Consider the following 17,321-nt stretch of genomic DNA (forward strand, 5'->3'; position numbering starts at 1 on the left):
TATTTGACAGACATGGTATTTTTTAAGTTTACTAACGGCGTTTAGACTAAATGTAAATTACTGATCGTCTTTGGAAAGGAAATGATTTTTATAAATACTTTCAGCTACACAAACTCTATAATTACAATATCCCGTGATTTTGTACGGGTCTGCGCTCGTATTTCATAATGTATTGAATTTATATTTAAATAACATCTGGTGTATTGCATCCAACTTAAACTACGGATTAGTTTTGAAAAGTGGTTAAAACAAGATTGGTTATTTTAATGTCTTTTGGTAATGTTATAATTTTCACAGTGTTACCAAGCTATCGATATATCAGGTATTTTAACTTGATTGAGATTAACTAATGCTTAAAAAATCCTTGTCTTATAAACATTAGTTTATCATAAAAAAAATTATAACATTTGACGAGTCAAAATATTTCACCAACAAATAGAGATATAATATGTCTCGACGCCATCTAGTGGGAAATTTAGCACTAACAAAGCTTTTCCTAAGAAAATAAAGTTGTTTGTTTACATGTGAAATAATATAATAAGCAGTAATTGTTGATTAAAGTACTAGTACATATTGAATTATTTGGCGTGTTGGGAATAAGCCGACGTAACTCAGTGGTCCAAAGCACCTGACCGGACATCAGAAGGTTCGGGTTCAATTCCCGTCGTCGGCATTTATTTTTACTCGGGATATATTTTCAATTTGTATGGATATTTCAGGCGATTAATTATTGCTTATAATAATTTGTTATCCTTTTTGCTATGCATAAAAAGACTAAGCGCACAAACAGACGAGGATGGCGAATTTGCCTTATACTATTTAGTGATGATTTGTCCATTAGTTATACTCTAGTTAAGACCATTACGTTTATATTACGACTGAACGGAATAAATTGCGAATAAAATCATTTGTAAAAACTTTCATCGCATCTAAAACGTATTTAATTGTCCATATAATTGATCACAATAGACTCGATCAACATTCACGAACCACCATCTGATATTTAGTTTATTCCAAGGCTAACCAATACATGAGTTTCTTACTTAAGCCAGACTAGACTAAAATCTTGATTATGCAAAAAAGCTAGGTAGTTTGAAACGAATAGACTGTACTAAGCGACATTACTATTCTGTCACAACTGGATACAGGATTTAAATTGTTGTTGATTTGTTGATTATTTGTTTTCAGCGGATATCGGTCGTTATGATTATAGCATGTAACATTTGATTTGATACAAAACAGCAAAGGAAATCATTAATAAAGCGTTGTCCGCGTTTGTGCGACCAATACATATCAGATTAATTTTTATAATATTTACTGCACAGCAAGTTAATTACATTTAATTTATGTTTTTTCCTTTTTTTATGGCCTGCAATGTTGAATTTTTTTTCTGGTAAGTATTAATACAAAAAATGGAATAATTGGGCGAAACTTAACTTACAAGTTGTTTAAATATATTAGGTGATACACTATGTAACAAAAATTGAACACAGAAGCACAGTGTCGCGTAAGATATCACTGTTTTATGCAAGTTTTGTGTTTTAGAAGTTTAATTTCATTTAAGCCCTACATTTGCAGACCTGTGAAATTATGATCACATTGAGATACACTGCAATGTGCAGAGGTAGAGATAGGTTTTAGAAGTTTTTAACGCATTTCAATACTGTCCATGAAAATTCTCAAAAAAGCTCAAATTTGTTGAAGCATCTCCGTATTATACTAAAATAAACACCCTATCCGCGTTTGTGCGATTCCTTCTTCTAAGCTTTTAGATTTTGATAGGGTTTTCATTATCACTAAGATAATTTCTTCCGAAAGGTTCACATATATAATAAAGGGTTTTCCAATAAGAGGTGTTATTTTGATATTAAATCGTAAAAGATCAATGGTTTCGTTGCTTGTGTGGCACGTAGCGCGGTCTTAGTAAACGTTCAAGGTCAATACCATCCAATTTCGGCCATAAAAAATCATTAATCATCTCTCGATAGCGATCCATTCGCCGTAACTGTTGCTCCAGCATCATTTTCGAAAAAGTAAGGTCCAATGACTCCGCCGGACCATAAACCGCACCAAACAGCCACACGTTGAGGATAGAGAGGCTTTTCAACAATAATTATTGGGTTTTTCGAGCCCGAGATACGACAATTTTGCTTGTTGACGAAGCCACCGAGGTGGAAATGGGCCTCATCACTCAAGATGATTTGCATTTGATTCACTCAAGTGAATTTTAATAATTTCATTTGTTGAAGCGTGTATCGTTCCATTTTTATTAATGGCGTAGTTTCTACTTGTCAAATGTCAAAAAATGAGAGCTTCAAAAGTAACATCTACCGAAATAACGGGATATTCAAAATAATACCTCTTATTGGAAAATAGATACATTTTAAAATTATAGAAAATAGAGAAAATTTGAGCAACGCCGAGTGACTGACGTGTCAGCTAATATCCATTATTATTAATCTAATTTTCATAATTAAATTGATATTGACAAAATTATACCAGTCTAATGGAGGTTTTAACGAATGTTAACCATTTAATTGGTTGAATTTTCAAATAATACAATACAATAAAATGAGGTCATGGTACTTAAGTTAAAATTATTAAAAAAGTTTTTTTTAGTGCACTCGAATTTAACTTTTATCAAGCTTTACAGATAAAAATTCAAATAGTATGAAAAATAAAATCAAATTATTTTTTCTGCTTCTTGTTTATTTCATTCCATATAAAGCATCCTTGTGATGATTTTCACAGTCAGCACCACAAAACATTCATTTTTTTATTTATTGAATTTGAATACAAAATAAAAGTTCACGAAAATAATTTTTTTTATTTTTTTTTTATTTTATCAATAACTAAAAATAAACAAGAGCCCATACTGTCGATTTCTTAGACCGTCTTTATAATTTAAATCATTTAAAATAAAACAAATAAAATTTGAAGGTCATTCTTTTGTTGCTTTGACACCTCTTAATAAAACTACATAAAATAAATGTTTGCGCAATTGTTATAATTCACGACAACAGAACGAAATAGCGTAGAATCGTCGCCTCAATTCTTCTCGTCTAATGAGATTAATTTCGTTACAATCGACTTTAGAATTACCCATTTTTCGCAATGTCATTAATGGTAACGCACCGGCGTTTTAATTAAATGTGACTTCGTTGGCAAATGTCTAGAATCTAGATTCCTCGTGACAGGCAGTTGGAGGTTGAGTAACGTGAACGTTAAATAATATTATACGTTCACTTTGACAAGTACCCGAGTCCTGCCGAAACGACTAGAACCAGTTCTTGAGCTAGTAAACATGAATCGGATCGAGATCTTATGAAAATACAACAATATTATCTTAGGAAAGGAATGTACGTGTAACTCCACTCATTTCCAAAAGGTGATAACGTAAAACTTAAATATTCTGTTTACCTTTTGACCTGATTGCGAATGAAGGACGGATTGATTTATTAATTTTAGAATTTGGTTTAAATGAAGTTTAAAATAATATAAGAAATATACTCAAAAACTAAAAAAGTAGAATTCCTAAACACGAAAATAGTGGCATGTTCATACATTACGTATATTTGAATTAAAATGTGACCTTACCGACAGTAACGCCAAGTACATCGGACAGGGCTTTTTCAAACTAAATTCAAAGAGCATTATACAGGGTGTCCGGGGGTATAGTAATTGAGGTGATTCTACATGATGATAGAAGTAAACAAAAATCAAAAAAATAAGCCCCCAACAACATCAGTTCGGTTTCTTTTGGGTACCCCCTCGTACATATGTGTTACGAGTCAACGTGATTTTAAACAATTAGATTTTCTTTACCAATTCGATCTACGTACATTAAACGTTAAACATTGAAACACACACTTGACATGTGTCCAGTCGAGGAGAAGTGAGTCTCTTCCAGTAACAGCGTATAAAATTATCAATAATTTAATGGATATATTCCCATACCTCCTGAAATTCTTACCAAACAACTACAGCCAAGGACGGCACCACGATCTGCTATATATCCCACATAGCAGAACGGACGTACTTGCTCGGCATAGCATGATACGATGTATGGCGCTATTAAATAATATTTCTAAGACTGTTGACATTTTTAACAGTAGCCTTGAAGGATTCAAGGGCATGTAAATGCCATAAATTTTAATATGTATGTTACATTTCTTCTTTTTTAAATGTGAAGTTTAGGTTACATGTGTATTGTAAATAGACACACAGTCTGTTATGCACGAAAAATATTAATGTTTTAATTATTGAAGACAATATTAGCGATTTCTAAACGAAAATCTGAAACAGAAAAATCAGAAAAGGATACGGTCACATCTAGGACTCGAAACCAGGACCCTTGTCTTGCCGGGACAAGGGTCCTGGGTTCGAGTCCTAGATGTGACCGTATCCTTTTCTGATTTTTCTGTTTCAGATTTTTGTTTAGAAATCGCTAATATTGTCTTCAATAATTAAAATATTACAATATGAGGTTTTACTCCACAAAGTTATTCCGAAAAATAGATATTAATGTTATTCATTTCTGGTTATTATTTATGTCGCTGAACCATAAAATGTCATATCTGTGTACTGGTACTAGTGTCAATTATACTTTGACAAAACCGAAGCAGAATCTTGTTCATTTCTAATGGATTTTTAAACGTCAGTTTACAAATAATGAGTGCTATCACTCCGATTGATCGATGTTTTTTATTTCTCTTTTATCTAATTGTGTGCACATACAACGCAGTGATTACAAGTCACCATTGTTCATTCAATGTTACGTCTGAGACAAATTATATTCCCAAGACCAACCATTCCATTGTTTTTGTGAAAAAATACAATCGATTGAAACATGATTATTAAAAAAAGTGTTCAAATATTAGGTCCCTTTTGTTATCGCTAATTTAATTTTAATACAATAGAAGGTAATTTAAAAATATGTCGCACATTAATTCCATTTAAAATCAATCAAATTTGACAAAAAATCTAACATTGGATTTAATAATAATGTAGAATGGAGTAAAAATGTGCAAAAGATAAAGTTTATTTTTCTGATCCTGATAATTGTAGTAAAAATATGCACCCTAAATATTTTTATTCATAATTACTGATTTTACAATAATTACGACCTCATATCGCACATTCCGAAACGGTCCGCTTTGGCTACCTTAACGGCTTAACGGCTTACATAGAAAACGCTAATGGCTGGTAGACGGCTGTCGCCGAAGTTGTCTGGTTTGACGTCAACAACGCCATATTAACGAACAAAAACGTAAATTACTTTTTGGAGGTAAATCCAAAGTGGCGCATTTTTAATTGTTTTCGAATACATGAAAATGACTTCATTAAAGTAACATGTTTCGAGAAATATAAGGTAAAAATACCTTCAAATTACCTACCCGAGCTCACACTACTCCAAACCCAAACTACCAACATTGTATAAAAACCAGCACTACGTATGTTCAAGTGTAAAAATAAGGGTTGTGGAAGTGAATGTAATTTCAGTACCATCGTGCTGAAAGACCACATTTCTAATATGAAACATTGTGAGGAATGTTTTTAAAAAGTATTTTGAACTTCACCACCAGTTTCTCAAAATATAATTACTCTTATCTTGCTCCAATCCTCTTTTCTTTCATTATTAAAGATTTTAAGAGATTTAAAAAAAAATATGAGCTTTTGTATTGTTGTAATAGATTATTTTCCCTATTAAAGTTATTACATTCACCTACTCTACTGCAACTCATTCCCTTCAATATCCCGTCGCACAGACTCAGAAATAATGAACTGCTCTTCCTCAACCATCATTCGACAAATTATGGATATTATTCACCATTGTCCAAATTGTGTAGACTGGTCAACTCAAGTCAAAACCTTAACTTTTTTGGGATGAATCTGAATGATTTTTGCCAGTCGCTAAACAAGTGATGGAATGTTATAAGTGACCTGTGGTCCTGACCCACGGCGTAGTCTTGACTTGATTCGACTTGTCACTTTATTTTCTTATATTATATCTGCCTTATGTCTTGTATTTTTCATTTTACTGTATTCGTGTTATTATTTTGTAATTTGGACGATGTCCGTTAATAAATAAATAAATAAATTACGAAACATTGTTAACATAATTTGTGTGGTAATAATAAGGGAATGAGTCTGAACGTTCGATAATTAATGCCTCTCTAATAATATTCAATCTCTATGCTTCCGGATTAAATCAAAAAGTTTCAACCACCACAAGACCAGTACAACATAAGAATTAAACAAAGATCGATGCATTATAGAACCTATTAGATCCATTCTAATGCACTTTTGCAAGGCCTCTGAAGTAAGTGGTACAATCTGTTTACACTATCACATAAATGCATATGCACATTCAGCCAACGCTTTACACGAAAGCTAAACCAAACTTTATCTTAACTGACTTTCAATCGTTACCTTTATCACAGGAGAATACTAAATAAATATTTGTAAAGATATGATATTTATGGGTGCTGATAACACCTACGGGTACCTATAGGTAGCGATAAGTTCAATGGAACTGCTATGGGGAAAATGTAAAAAGTATTGTAATTCAAAGATCAGTCGACATTAGATGATAACAATAAACTCAATACATTAAAAAAGTCACTCACCTAAGACAACAAACGTCTGCAGTGATGTTTTCATTTTTACGTGGGGTTCGGGGATGATTCACAAAGATGCACTATTTTGAACACTATACCTTGATGTATAGAGGTTAATTTCCGTTGCAACTGGAACAGAAAAATATATGTTAATTCGTATCTACTCCAAGCACTGATTTTACCTTTTTAAAAAATTGAAGAACTATCACACGATTGACTTGAAAATGCACTTCCTAATTGGATTTTTTTAAACACTTATCATGCATTGTTGTAACTGTCACAAAACCACCCTAAAAACCCTTAAATTACTGTATTAAAAAATTGTGTAATATATTAGAGGATGAAGGATATTTACATTTTTAGATCGGTTTGTTTTGTTGTTAGAATATGGTTGTTGGGTCGGCAAATAACCGACCGTTTGTGAGTAGGCCCCGCTCTAGGAAAAGCTTTTAAGGCCAGTCGTCGAACAGTGGTCCCCTCCAGTACAGTTCTAGAGAAAGGGGCATAGGTGTTCTGTACCGGCGGCGACTTGATACGTGGGCCTCGCAACAAATGTATCATATTCATTCACAATAAGAAAACTCAGTCCTTCAATTGCATTGGGTACGAGATGTACCATTGTGGTACCGCACATCTTATGACATCTTTATTTTGGAGATGTGATTAGGCATAAGAGAATGGCAATTAATGAAAGAAAGGCGGAAGGGTTAGGTTAAGACTCATCTGACTAGATTTATTTAAAATGGCTTTTCGATTCCGAGTGATAGTGATGTTATTTGTTTCTGAAAAAATGTGCTAATAATAACGTGATATCGCGTTTTTTCATTTAAAGTTGTCTAAACAACTTGTAAAAAAATCAAACCGCTTAAACGTTTTTTTAAACTATGATACGCAGATAGAAGTAAATCGACTTTTTGTAGGTAGTATTTCACAAAACATACTGCATGCACAAGTATGTCGTTTATTCAATCAGCCGTACATCCTCACTGCATACTCATTCGAAGGCGCGGCATTATTGTTATCAATAATATTTCGTAGCGGTTTCCCATTCAGGACGACTGCAGATATAAGTATACGCCTTTTGAACTGTTCGGGGGATCAAATGGCAGAGGGGTCAAATGTCCGGGTGATCAACTGTCGGCGGGCCAACAGTCGGAGGGCTAACTGTTGGAGGACATATTATCGGGTCACCGTGTGAAAGGAATCCATTATAAACAAATTGTTGTGATATTCTGATAAGAAGCAGAGGAATAATATGTATTTGCAATGAATTAATTAACCGGATGGGATTTTTTTCTAATGTGCAAAAAACAGCTTACCAGTCGTAAAACTAAGGCATTGTCTTAAATATTACTCTCCAACACATAAAACCAATCAAGCTTATAATTCTCACACTAATAGATAGAAAAAAACAAGGCCGTTTAATCATGCCGGTGTTATATAGTTAACACCCGGAGGTTTTACAAGCGTACAAACTACAGACCAACGCAACGAGCAGAGTTAGCTTTGAACAACAAATATGCCTGTGGTAGGGAACAAAGACGAACGCGGATGTCCACAAGTCTTCGGGAGAACACGAACCCAGCGTGCGTGCATTTAAATGCCTCAATGTGGCTCACTCGTAAAAGGAAATTGAAGAAAATTTTGCAGTTGAAGAAAATAATTTTGTACTGTGCTTGCGATTGTTACTTGCATTTGAAGAAATTTTCTAATATTAGATAATTTTCATGTTTTTACCTAACTATTCTAAATGTGAAAAACATAAATATATATTTTTACTAATCATTGTAATAATGATCATTTAAACTAATTTCTTGAGCTATCCACTTATATTGAAAGAGGTCAACTTATATTTGCCTAACAAGTATTCAACTTATATTTGCCTAACAAGTATACTCGTGGGAGATCCCACGCACTTTTTTATACTCCGAAAGCAAAGACTTCTGCAGAACGTGCCAATCAACAGAGTGACTCAACTGCTCAACGATTTTGCATTGACGATCGACTTTATTATCCTCACTTATAGACAGTTCAGTAACTATATCTTGACTTATAATGTCACAAAATAATAAAACTGCCCGCAAGAACTTTTACATGTACCAATATTTACATGTTTCACAAATTTGTAATTTTGTCACAAAGACTTATTGTTCCAACTGTCTAGAGTTTGTTGAAATTTAGCATTTCTACTTTGGGGATTTTTTATTGGCAGCGATATGAGGAAGGGATGGGAATGGAAATATGATTAATGAAAAAGTTTGGCGATGCAGACCTTATTATTAAACATAGCTAAAGTTATCTAGCATGAATTTGAAGTCTGAATCGACCGGCACGAAAACGAAGGCAAGTGATATTCTGGTAAAATCTGGGGTCTTTGCACAGGCCTTCGTGTTTTTGGCTTGGGGTCAAATGGGTCTGCCATAAAATGTCTTGACATTGACTTTTTATTTTTGTGGATCTTCCTAGAAGTACATTTTTTAGAATATGTCATATCTGGTGGAATAATTGAAAACTGCAAAATAATAATAGTTGTGCTACACAGTTTCTCAATAAAATTTATCGCCTTTAAACGGTGTTCGAAATTCATGGTACTAGCCGGAAACTGGAGAATCTGGAATGCTCAATATAATGATTTTTTAAACATTGAAGACAATATTAGTGATTTCTAAACGAAAATCTGAAACAGAAAAATCAGAAAAGGAAACGGTCACATCTGGGACTCGAACCCAGGACCCTTGTCTTTCCGGGACAGTGCTCTACCGACTGAGCTAATGGGACCCTATTCCCCTCGGTCACTTTTAACTGTATCATACTTCGAATAAGAACCACTAACATTGCCTTCATTTTTTCACTATCTTTATGTATGATTACAATTTATTAAATATTACAATTTGAGGTTTTACTCAATAAAGTTATTCCGAAAAATAAATAAAAAGATTTTTTAAACATTTCCCTTTTTTTCGACAACGCGTAAAAAAAACTTTTGTAGCCGGGTCCACATAAAAATACATTAGACAGCTGTTATTAACTCCTAGCGACTGATTTTTTTTCATACTTGCCCTTAAAATTTTCATTTTTGGAATCAATTTATTCGTAAACGAAAGCTAATATCAAAAAAATATTAAAAATACAACTAAATCGACCCCAAATTATGTGATGTGATGTAGACCAGTTACATACTTGTGCTACGAGATTCCGCATACCGTGTACAAGAATCGTCTTCTATTTTCTTATAACATTCTGTATGGGCTCATCCCACTTTTCGCTTTCTTATTTATATACTATGGCCATCACATTTCCAATCTGTTTTACTCTGTCAAAATAATGAGTAGTTACATCATTCTATTAAGAATTCGAAAACGTTTGTTCTTTTTATAGAAAACAAAGCTTCATTAAGAATTTAGGTGACCCAAATTAATGGTCGTAATATGCAGATAAATTTATTGAAATAATATTGTTTATAACTAATAAATAATCAAAATCCTATTTGGTTTTACAAAAGTGATTGCAGCCACGAGGTTAGGACTCATCAAATTCCTTCAAATCTATATCGTAGTAAAACTTCTACTTCAATAAAATGCAAATAAATAGTTCTTTAACCAATAAATGTATATCTTTTAATCTATCACACACCCACATAATACCTACTGTTAAGTCACATTAAATAGTTCAAGACTTTGTGAACTCCGTGACCCACATTTTTTTTCTTTACAATTGGTCTGAAAAGCCTTTATCTCACTGACATAAAATATTCAAGATTGGAATTGGAATATCACATTATAAAAGACTACAGAAATTACTACCAAATATTCAACTAGCTGCAATTCATTTTCTTCAATTAAACTTTTCCTGATCGATGCTATATTGGTATGAGTTTGTGATATTCCTATTAAACCTACAATTGTAAAAATATGTATTTTTACATTAATCAATAACATTTATTCTATCTTGCCACGTTTTCCCATGAAGAAATCCCGGTGACTTGAAGGTTTTAAGTTAAAGTCGGTACAGAATTTTAAAAACAGGATGGCTGTGTAAAAACCTGCTCTTGAAAAGTTTATTTTATAATGTTAGTAGTCTGATGGCTTTCTCTTACACTTAATCGGCAAAAAATGGTTCTAGTGGGATCCGATGCCTTAACTCATCAGCTGAACTGAAAAAAAATAATATGTGTATATGACAAGTGGTGCCCGCACAAGTACTGAAAATTCAACAAATCCAATACACATGGATATCTTGATCTCAAAGTTAGATTCCAGCTTATAATGACAACAGGAGCTTAGTAGGACCAGTAGGAGTAGTTAATAAAACAACATATTACTTTTTCGATGTACTGTCGGATGAAGAATGAGCTCGTACCAGTCATTTATTGTGCGAAATTGAGCATTTTCTACGTGTCTTTAATAAGGGTAATTATTTTAACAGTGGTGATCATCCTTATCTCCTCACAGGACACATGAAATCTTAGAGTTGAACATGGAACAATATTTTGAAAATCCTGATAAAGCTGAAAATTCGTTAAAATTAATTGCTTTTGTCTCAGCTTGAGGAAACGAGATAAGAATTGATAGTGTGATATGCTAAGATATTATCGTAGTATACAGTATTCAAATATCTGAGATGAAAAATATATCTATCACGTCCGATACAATATTTATTGTTTGTTTAATGTGCCAAACACTCCATCCTCTTTATAAAACAAATAACGCATCTATTAATTAATATTGAAAAACAACGAGTTTAAATGATACATTTCTTTGACTTTAAAATTGCGTATTTGTAAAATAAATCTGTACAAGGCAATCTCGCCAAAGAAATACATAACCAACGAACCTTTGTCTACCCATCAATTTGTATGGTGTCTGTTTGAGATTAATCTCATACGTGAGCTTTCACTTAATCTTTTCCCCACTCTTCGATGGTCACCGCAAGCCTCTTCAGGATGCTGAAGATAATTGGCGGAAGTACTGAACCACAAGCTTCTGACTGTTAGTTAAGTAGACAGAGACAAAAGTATTAGATAAATTTCTAAAGATGTTTAATAATTTTCCAACCTTTTTAAAAACTTATTAAGTTAATTTTACGAGGTACCCCGCAGATATTTTCATCGTTTTTACTTTCACCTTCATGGGAATTTGTGGATTATTGTCGCTTGTTCTATTGTGATGAACTTATCAACGAAAAGATGGTGTACCTAATGTGCCCAATTGGTACTGCCCACGACGTCCAATGCCTGTCAAAGAACAAACCAATCACAATGAAAGCAAAAACAACGCAATAAACGATTGGAACTACGATTCCCTAATATCTTCTGAAGAGTGTATAATTGCATTTTTTTACAATTACGGGACCTATCTAGTGTATACATTATCAATGAATTTAATTCACATAATATTGAACTGAGTGCTAATTATTTAGTATCGAAACGTAACAGTATCTATTCTGTGGATAAATCGATTACTGCAATAATTGATTTTTGAAATAATGTAATTGAATTGAATAATAAAATAACTTGGTTCACATTTTGAGAACTGTGGAATAAGGTTCACTCTTTCAAATGGTTTCGTTCAAGGACTTGTACTTATAACCGATTGTAATACCTACAACTGAGCTGAACTATGCACCAACAATTACTTTTGCTGGAACTCTAAAACCTGATATTACTGATAATAATATATTTAATAACTTTGAAAATCATTAGCTATGTACCTGCAGGATGCACGATTTTTTAGCAATTTAATTAATCAGGTACCTATTTATCTACTGTTGTATAGGATTGAAAAAAAATAAACAATAAAATAAAACCATCCAAATCTTAGTGCCGAAAATCGTGAATCGAAATCCTAACATTTCAATCCCTGCTGCTAATTTACGTAACAAATTAACCACTTGTTTTACTTCTAATATTAGAAAATATTGTAAAGTAAGGAAAATAGGAGAGCAGTGACAAAATTTTTAAAGATTGAATACATTTCTCCAATGATCTATCCTATTGCTTACCATTCACTCACTAGACAAACTATTATCAACTTATGGCTAAAAGATTTTTCCACCGTTCGGCGATTACTAGTACAAAACGATATGTAAAATGCATTTGATCAATGATCATGATGCTGCGTTAGTATGTACATATATTACAGTAAAATACAAGAAAATATACATTTTTTAAATACAGTGATCACACAGATTTATAAAGAGACAACAGAAGGTTTAATAGTAGGGTTGGAATAAGTATTTAATATAATCCACAAAATTCACCAAGTTTTTATTATTTAAGTATATAAAACAGCCATGATGCTCACAAATGTACATACGTAGGTGTTTTAATGCACAGTAAGAACAGAAATTATAAAAATTACAAATATAGTAACCAAAATTATAGCTAAATTTGCAAAAGTAAATGACAAATAACAATGTCTAAAATATATGTACATAAACAATTTATTGTTGTTACCTGTACTGATGAGACACTGATTTAGTTGGTACAACATTACCTGTCTTATAAAGGGTTTCGTCACAATATTAGCTTGACATGATCAGTTGACATAACATGTCAATATCACCTATGTATTAGTTTTACTTTTGTATCGGTGAATTAGCAATGAACAATGTAGTTGCGCTTTTAGGTATGCTGCAGTCCGATAGAATGAAGTATTATCAAGTGTTCTTGTGAGTGTGTGCAAGTGCCCATAAGTGTGGAGCAGTCTAATTTGGAGTTAAGTATATTAAATTAGAATGTTATGGTACACGCATGTTAATTTGGGAGACGGTTTTGGGTACCTCCGCACCGGGAACCATTTATAGGATAACCAACACCTCTGCTATAGGTCCTCCCAAGTGGTACGCTACGTTTGGTGATTTAGTAGGGGTGCCCGGGTTCATACTGCGTGGCGTGCCAAATGACACAATAACCCCTAGATTCATACCCAATCCTCGTACCGTTTACCTTTCCAGAAGTCTCCTTCCCTCTGCTTCCTTCCTTTAAAACAGACGCTCCATAGAGCATCCCAAAGGATGACATAGGACCTGAAGGAATTTATTTTCCTTAGGGCCTATGTCAACAAAAATAGTTTTCCAACATCACAATGAGAAATTATGTACTGCACTTGTATACTATTGCAGAACTGTGAAAAATCAATTTTCTCTTAATGACAATTAAAATAATATTCTGATAAAATTATTATGTTATAGGTGTTACTGTATCGCTTGTACGAAAGCTTTATACAATCAGTTCCGATTATTAAAATGAGGCTCGAATTCAAATCAAAATTGAGTTCATCGAACCAAAGTTATGCAGGAGGCACAGACAATGGAAATTTGCATATTTGATGATTCTTTTGCTAAATTATGTGGGCAAAGAATTATTGAGTTTGCAATATATTTATATGTGTAACATAACATAACTATATTTTTCATATTACGGGAGGCCCAAGTAAATTCTATAATTATAAATTAAAATTATTACTTAATTATAATTTTAATCTAAGTTAATTATTTTCATTTACTTAAAATGATGCCACAAAGTGAATTTACATGAAGAAGTAATGCAGTTTTATTTGGTTTTCATCTAGTTTTGAATCTGTATAGCCAGCCATTTACAAACCGTGGTCGATAGCTCTGTTAGTCCTATAGCCGAGGTAGTGATCAATTAATTTAGATTGTAGGCAAAGGTTCGATGTAAGTTAAGGTGAGGTAAGGTGTGTTAAGTGATGCATGTTCAGAATCAAATTATTACCTTGAAAAGGGAATGATAGTGTTTTGTTATATACATAATGCACACCTACAATAAATCTAAAACCTACAACTCTGCCCATAGAAACCACATTATGTTTTAGCATTTACTGTAGTTTAATTGAACGAGATTTATATAGCAAAACAAGAGAATCTATCTAAATCCCTGATTTTTGTTTTTACGTGAACACCGTACAAAAGATATGATTTGAGATTTTCACGGTAAAAAGTGTAATTTTCACTTAACAATACGCGCAAGTTACACTTCTGCATACATAAACACACACTAACCACAATGTACACGTCTGCCCTGATGATAGGCATTGTTACTCAGTCCGAAACGTCGGCAAAGAAGGTGAAAGCGCAACACGGTGTAATATCCCAAAAATTAACGGCGATAAGAGATCCATAAAACAGGCATGATGCTCAAAAATTACTAACTGTCCAAAGGCTTAGAGACTACACAATATCTTGCGGTTGAAGGAAGTGGGGAGTGGAAGATTTTACTTTTAAATTAGCCCCACCGAGAAAAATAATTCCTCTCACGGCTTATGTCATCTTTGGGGATACTGTGTGGAAGGATTTAGGAAGAAAGGAGAGGAATTTCTTGGAAGGAAAAGGGTATGAGGGGTGGGTGGGAATCTGGGGTCAGTGTGTCCAAGAGTGACGGACGTATGAATCCATCCCTCCCACTGCGGTTCAAGGCCATCTTCTGAGAGAGTCCTGCTGGAGAGTTCAAAAGGACTTCTACAATCAGTCCCTTGCGATTTGGCCATTCGCCACCAAGTCCTGGACATACCATACCACATGAACCCCGCCCCCCATGCCAAGTCACCAAACGTAGCGAACCACTTGGGATTACCTTCGACAGGGATGTTGGTTATCCAATAAATTCTTCCCAGGGGGGCGGCACATTGGTAGTTAAACAATTTGGTAGTTAAAGTTACAGAAGTACCTCGTTATTCAGATTTGGTCGCGAATGTCTATTTTTTACTTTTTTTTATTGTTGATACTATAACGTATTTTTAAAAATTATTATTGTTAGTGTGTCTATAACGTATCGATTTAAAATGGTGGTCTTTCACAAGGGCGAAACTAAGAGTATCTGAAAATCAGATTGCACTCAATTCAATTCTAATTGATGGATTTATTGAACACAGCAAAGATACTCGTACGTTTGAGGAAATTATTCAAATACTGTCGTACATCTAAATGTGAGAACCGTTAAAGTTTATTCAAGTTGATTCGTGGCCTTTGTCTGATAAAAGACAAAGATTGGATCAAGTATTAATTGCAGTAATAGAACTGATCGAATACAGTTAGGAAAGTGATATAACGTTTCAATTGCACCTGAAATGTCTGAATATCAAACATGAATGTTGAAAAGGAGCGTTGCAGCTTTTGTTCTCATCAGTAGACCACTTTACTACTGTGAGAAAATTCGAGATAAATACAGGTTACCGCTCGTTAATCTTGTGTACTAAGTGACGGATTTAAGAAGAATAATAATATTGAGAGTGTGGTAGAAAACCGATCAAAATTAATGACAAATTTCAACATCTTTTGTTATAATCTGAGAACTGCGGCCGCGTTTCAACTTCAAGGATGATATATTATTTCTCGCCGGATCTTACAAAATTTCACTTATTCTATATTTGGAATTATTGGGCGATAAATTTTGTGTAATTAATATTGAGAGTGTGTGATGAGACGTGTTGTATCATAAATAAAGAAACGAGTGAACAAATAATACCGAATAATTTTAGATGAGAAGAAATATTATCGTTGCATCTAGTTGGTCGTCTCAGAAAAAAATTAAGAAACAAATGCAGAGGTTGTACGAGTTGTTAAGATAAGGACACCTGTTCTTCATGGTTCTCCGATTATTCAACTCAACCATTTGGAATCCATTTTACAATATTCATGAAAAATTTATCGAGCGAATCCAACATAAATTTTTACGAAACATAAATTATAGATAAGGAATTCCTATAGAAAACATTAACTGCACCTCACTGTTGAAAGTCATGGGCCTTGCCACATTAAAAGATAGAAGAATATGTTCTGATCTATTTTTTCTTTATAAAATTGCTAATAACATGTTTGACTCCCCTGAACTCCTTAGGCTGATTGACTTTCATGTGCATAGTAGAACGGTTCGTCAGCGGGTACCTTACTATTGTAACATTGCAGGTACCAAAGCAGAAATAAATTCAGTAATGAACCGACTGCACAGTGCAGGGAATAAATATCACATGAACACCAACGGTACTGAATGTCTATCAGCCTATAAAAACATTGTTATTAAATCTGTATGTCTATCTTGATAGCTTTGTAATGTTTATAAATTTTCAATGTATCCAAATTTGTAGGAATGTGCATCCTATAGTTTACTCTGTTTGTTGCTGTTAATATTTCTATATTTGGTACATATTTTATTGTTTTATCTCTTTTATTCTCTTTTTATATTATTTGTATTTTTAATTGTATCAAATGTAAAAGCCCTAATTGGGCGTGTACAAATAGATAACTCAGGTATGGAAACCGGTTTAAAGGTGAATCTTACAAATCATAGTTATTTAATTTATATTGGAAAAACTTTGTTTAGCTTTTGAAAGGTATTCCTATCAATGTAAAATATCATTGAATAGGAAGATAATACTAACAAATCTGAACAAAATATGAAACAGAACAAGACTCATAAAATAAAAAAAGATAACCACCTCAAGTGGGAATCGAACCCAGGATATCTGTCTTACCGTGATAACTTCTTTATCCACTCAACCATTGGGACCTAATTATTATGTATTTTATTAGTTTCTAGTGGACCCCACAATGCTTCACTATTGCTAATATCTTTCTCGGGCGTCTACGACTTGTTCCACCATTCACTACTGTATACCACAATGTTAATCATAAAAAACTACATTGCGTCGACTTTATTCGACTCAGTATCTCATTTTGGTGCAG

At 33.3% G+C, this 17,321-nt stretch overlaps 2 protein-coding genes across 2 annotated transcripts in view; one reads left to right on the top strand and one right to left on the bottom strand.

Moving 5' to 3' along the window:
• Positions 1 to 7,072, bottom strand: part of LOC149417623 (uncharacterized) — a 46,327-nt gene extending 39,255 nt beyond the window's left edge. Inside the window, exons 1-2 of the mRNA XM_089640109.1 lie at positions 6,976 to 7,072; positions 6,630 to 6,749 (exon numbers count right to left, since the gene is read on the bottom strand). Coding sequence (XP_089496235.1) covers positions 6,630 to 6,663 — 34 coding nt within the window. The 5' untranslated portion in view covers positions 6,664 to 6,749; positions 6,976 to 7,072. The remainder of the gene's footprint in view (positions 1 to 6,629; positions 6,750 to 6,975) is intronic.
• The window catches only part of LOC149417624 (uncharacterized), a 149,916-nt gene that overhangs the window by 894 nt on the left and 131,701 nt on the right, over positions 1 to 17,321 (top strand). The gene's annotated exons all lie outside the window — the stretch shown is intronic.

The sequence above is a fragment of the Hesperophylax consimilis genome, chromosome 15 (assembly GCF_061612785.1).
Source record: "Hesperophylax consimilis isolate HC1 chromosome 15, BYU_Hcon_1.0, whole genome shotgun sequence".
Classification (NCBI taxonomy): Eukaryota; Metazoa; Arthropoda; class Insecta; order Trichoptera; family Limnephilidae; genus Hesperophylax; species Hesperophylax consimilis.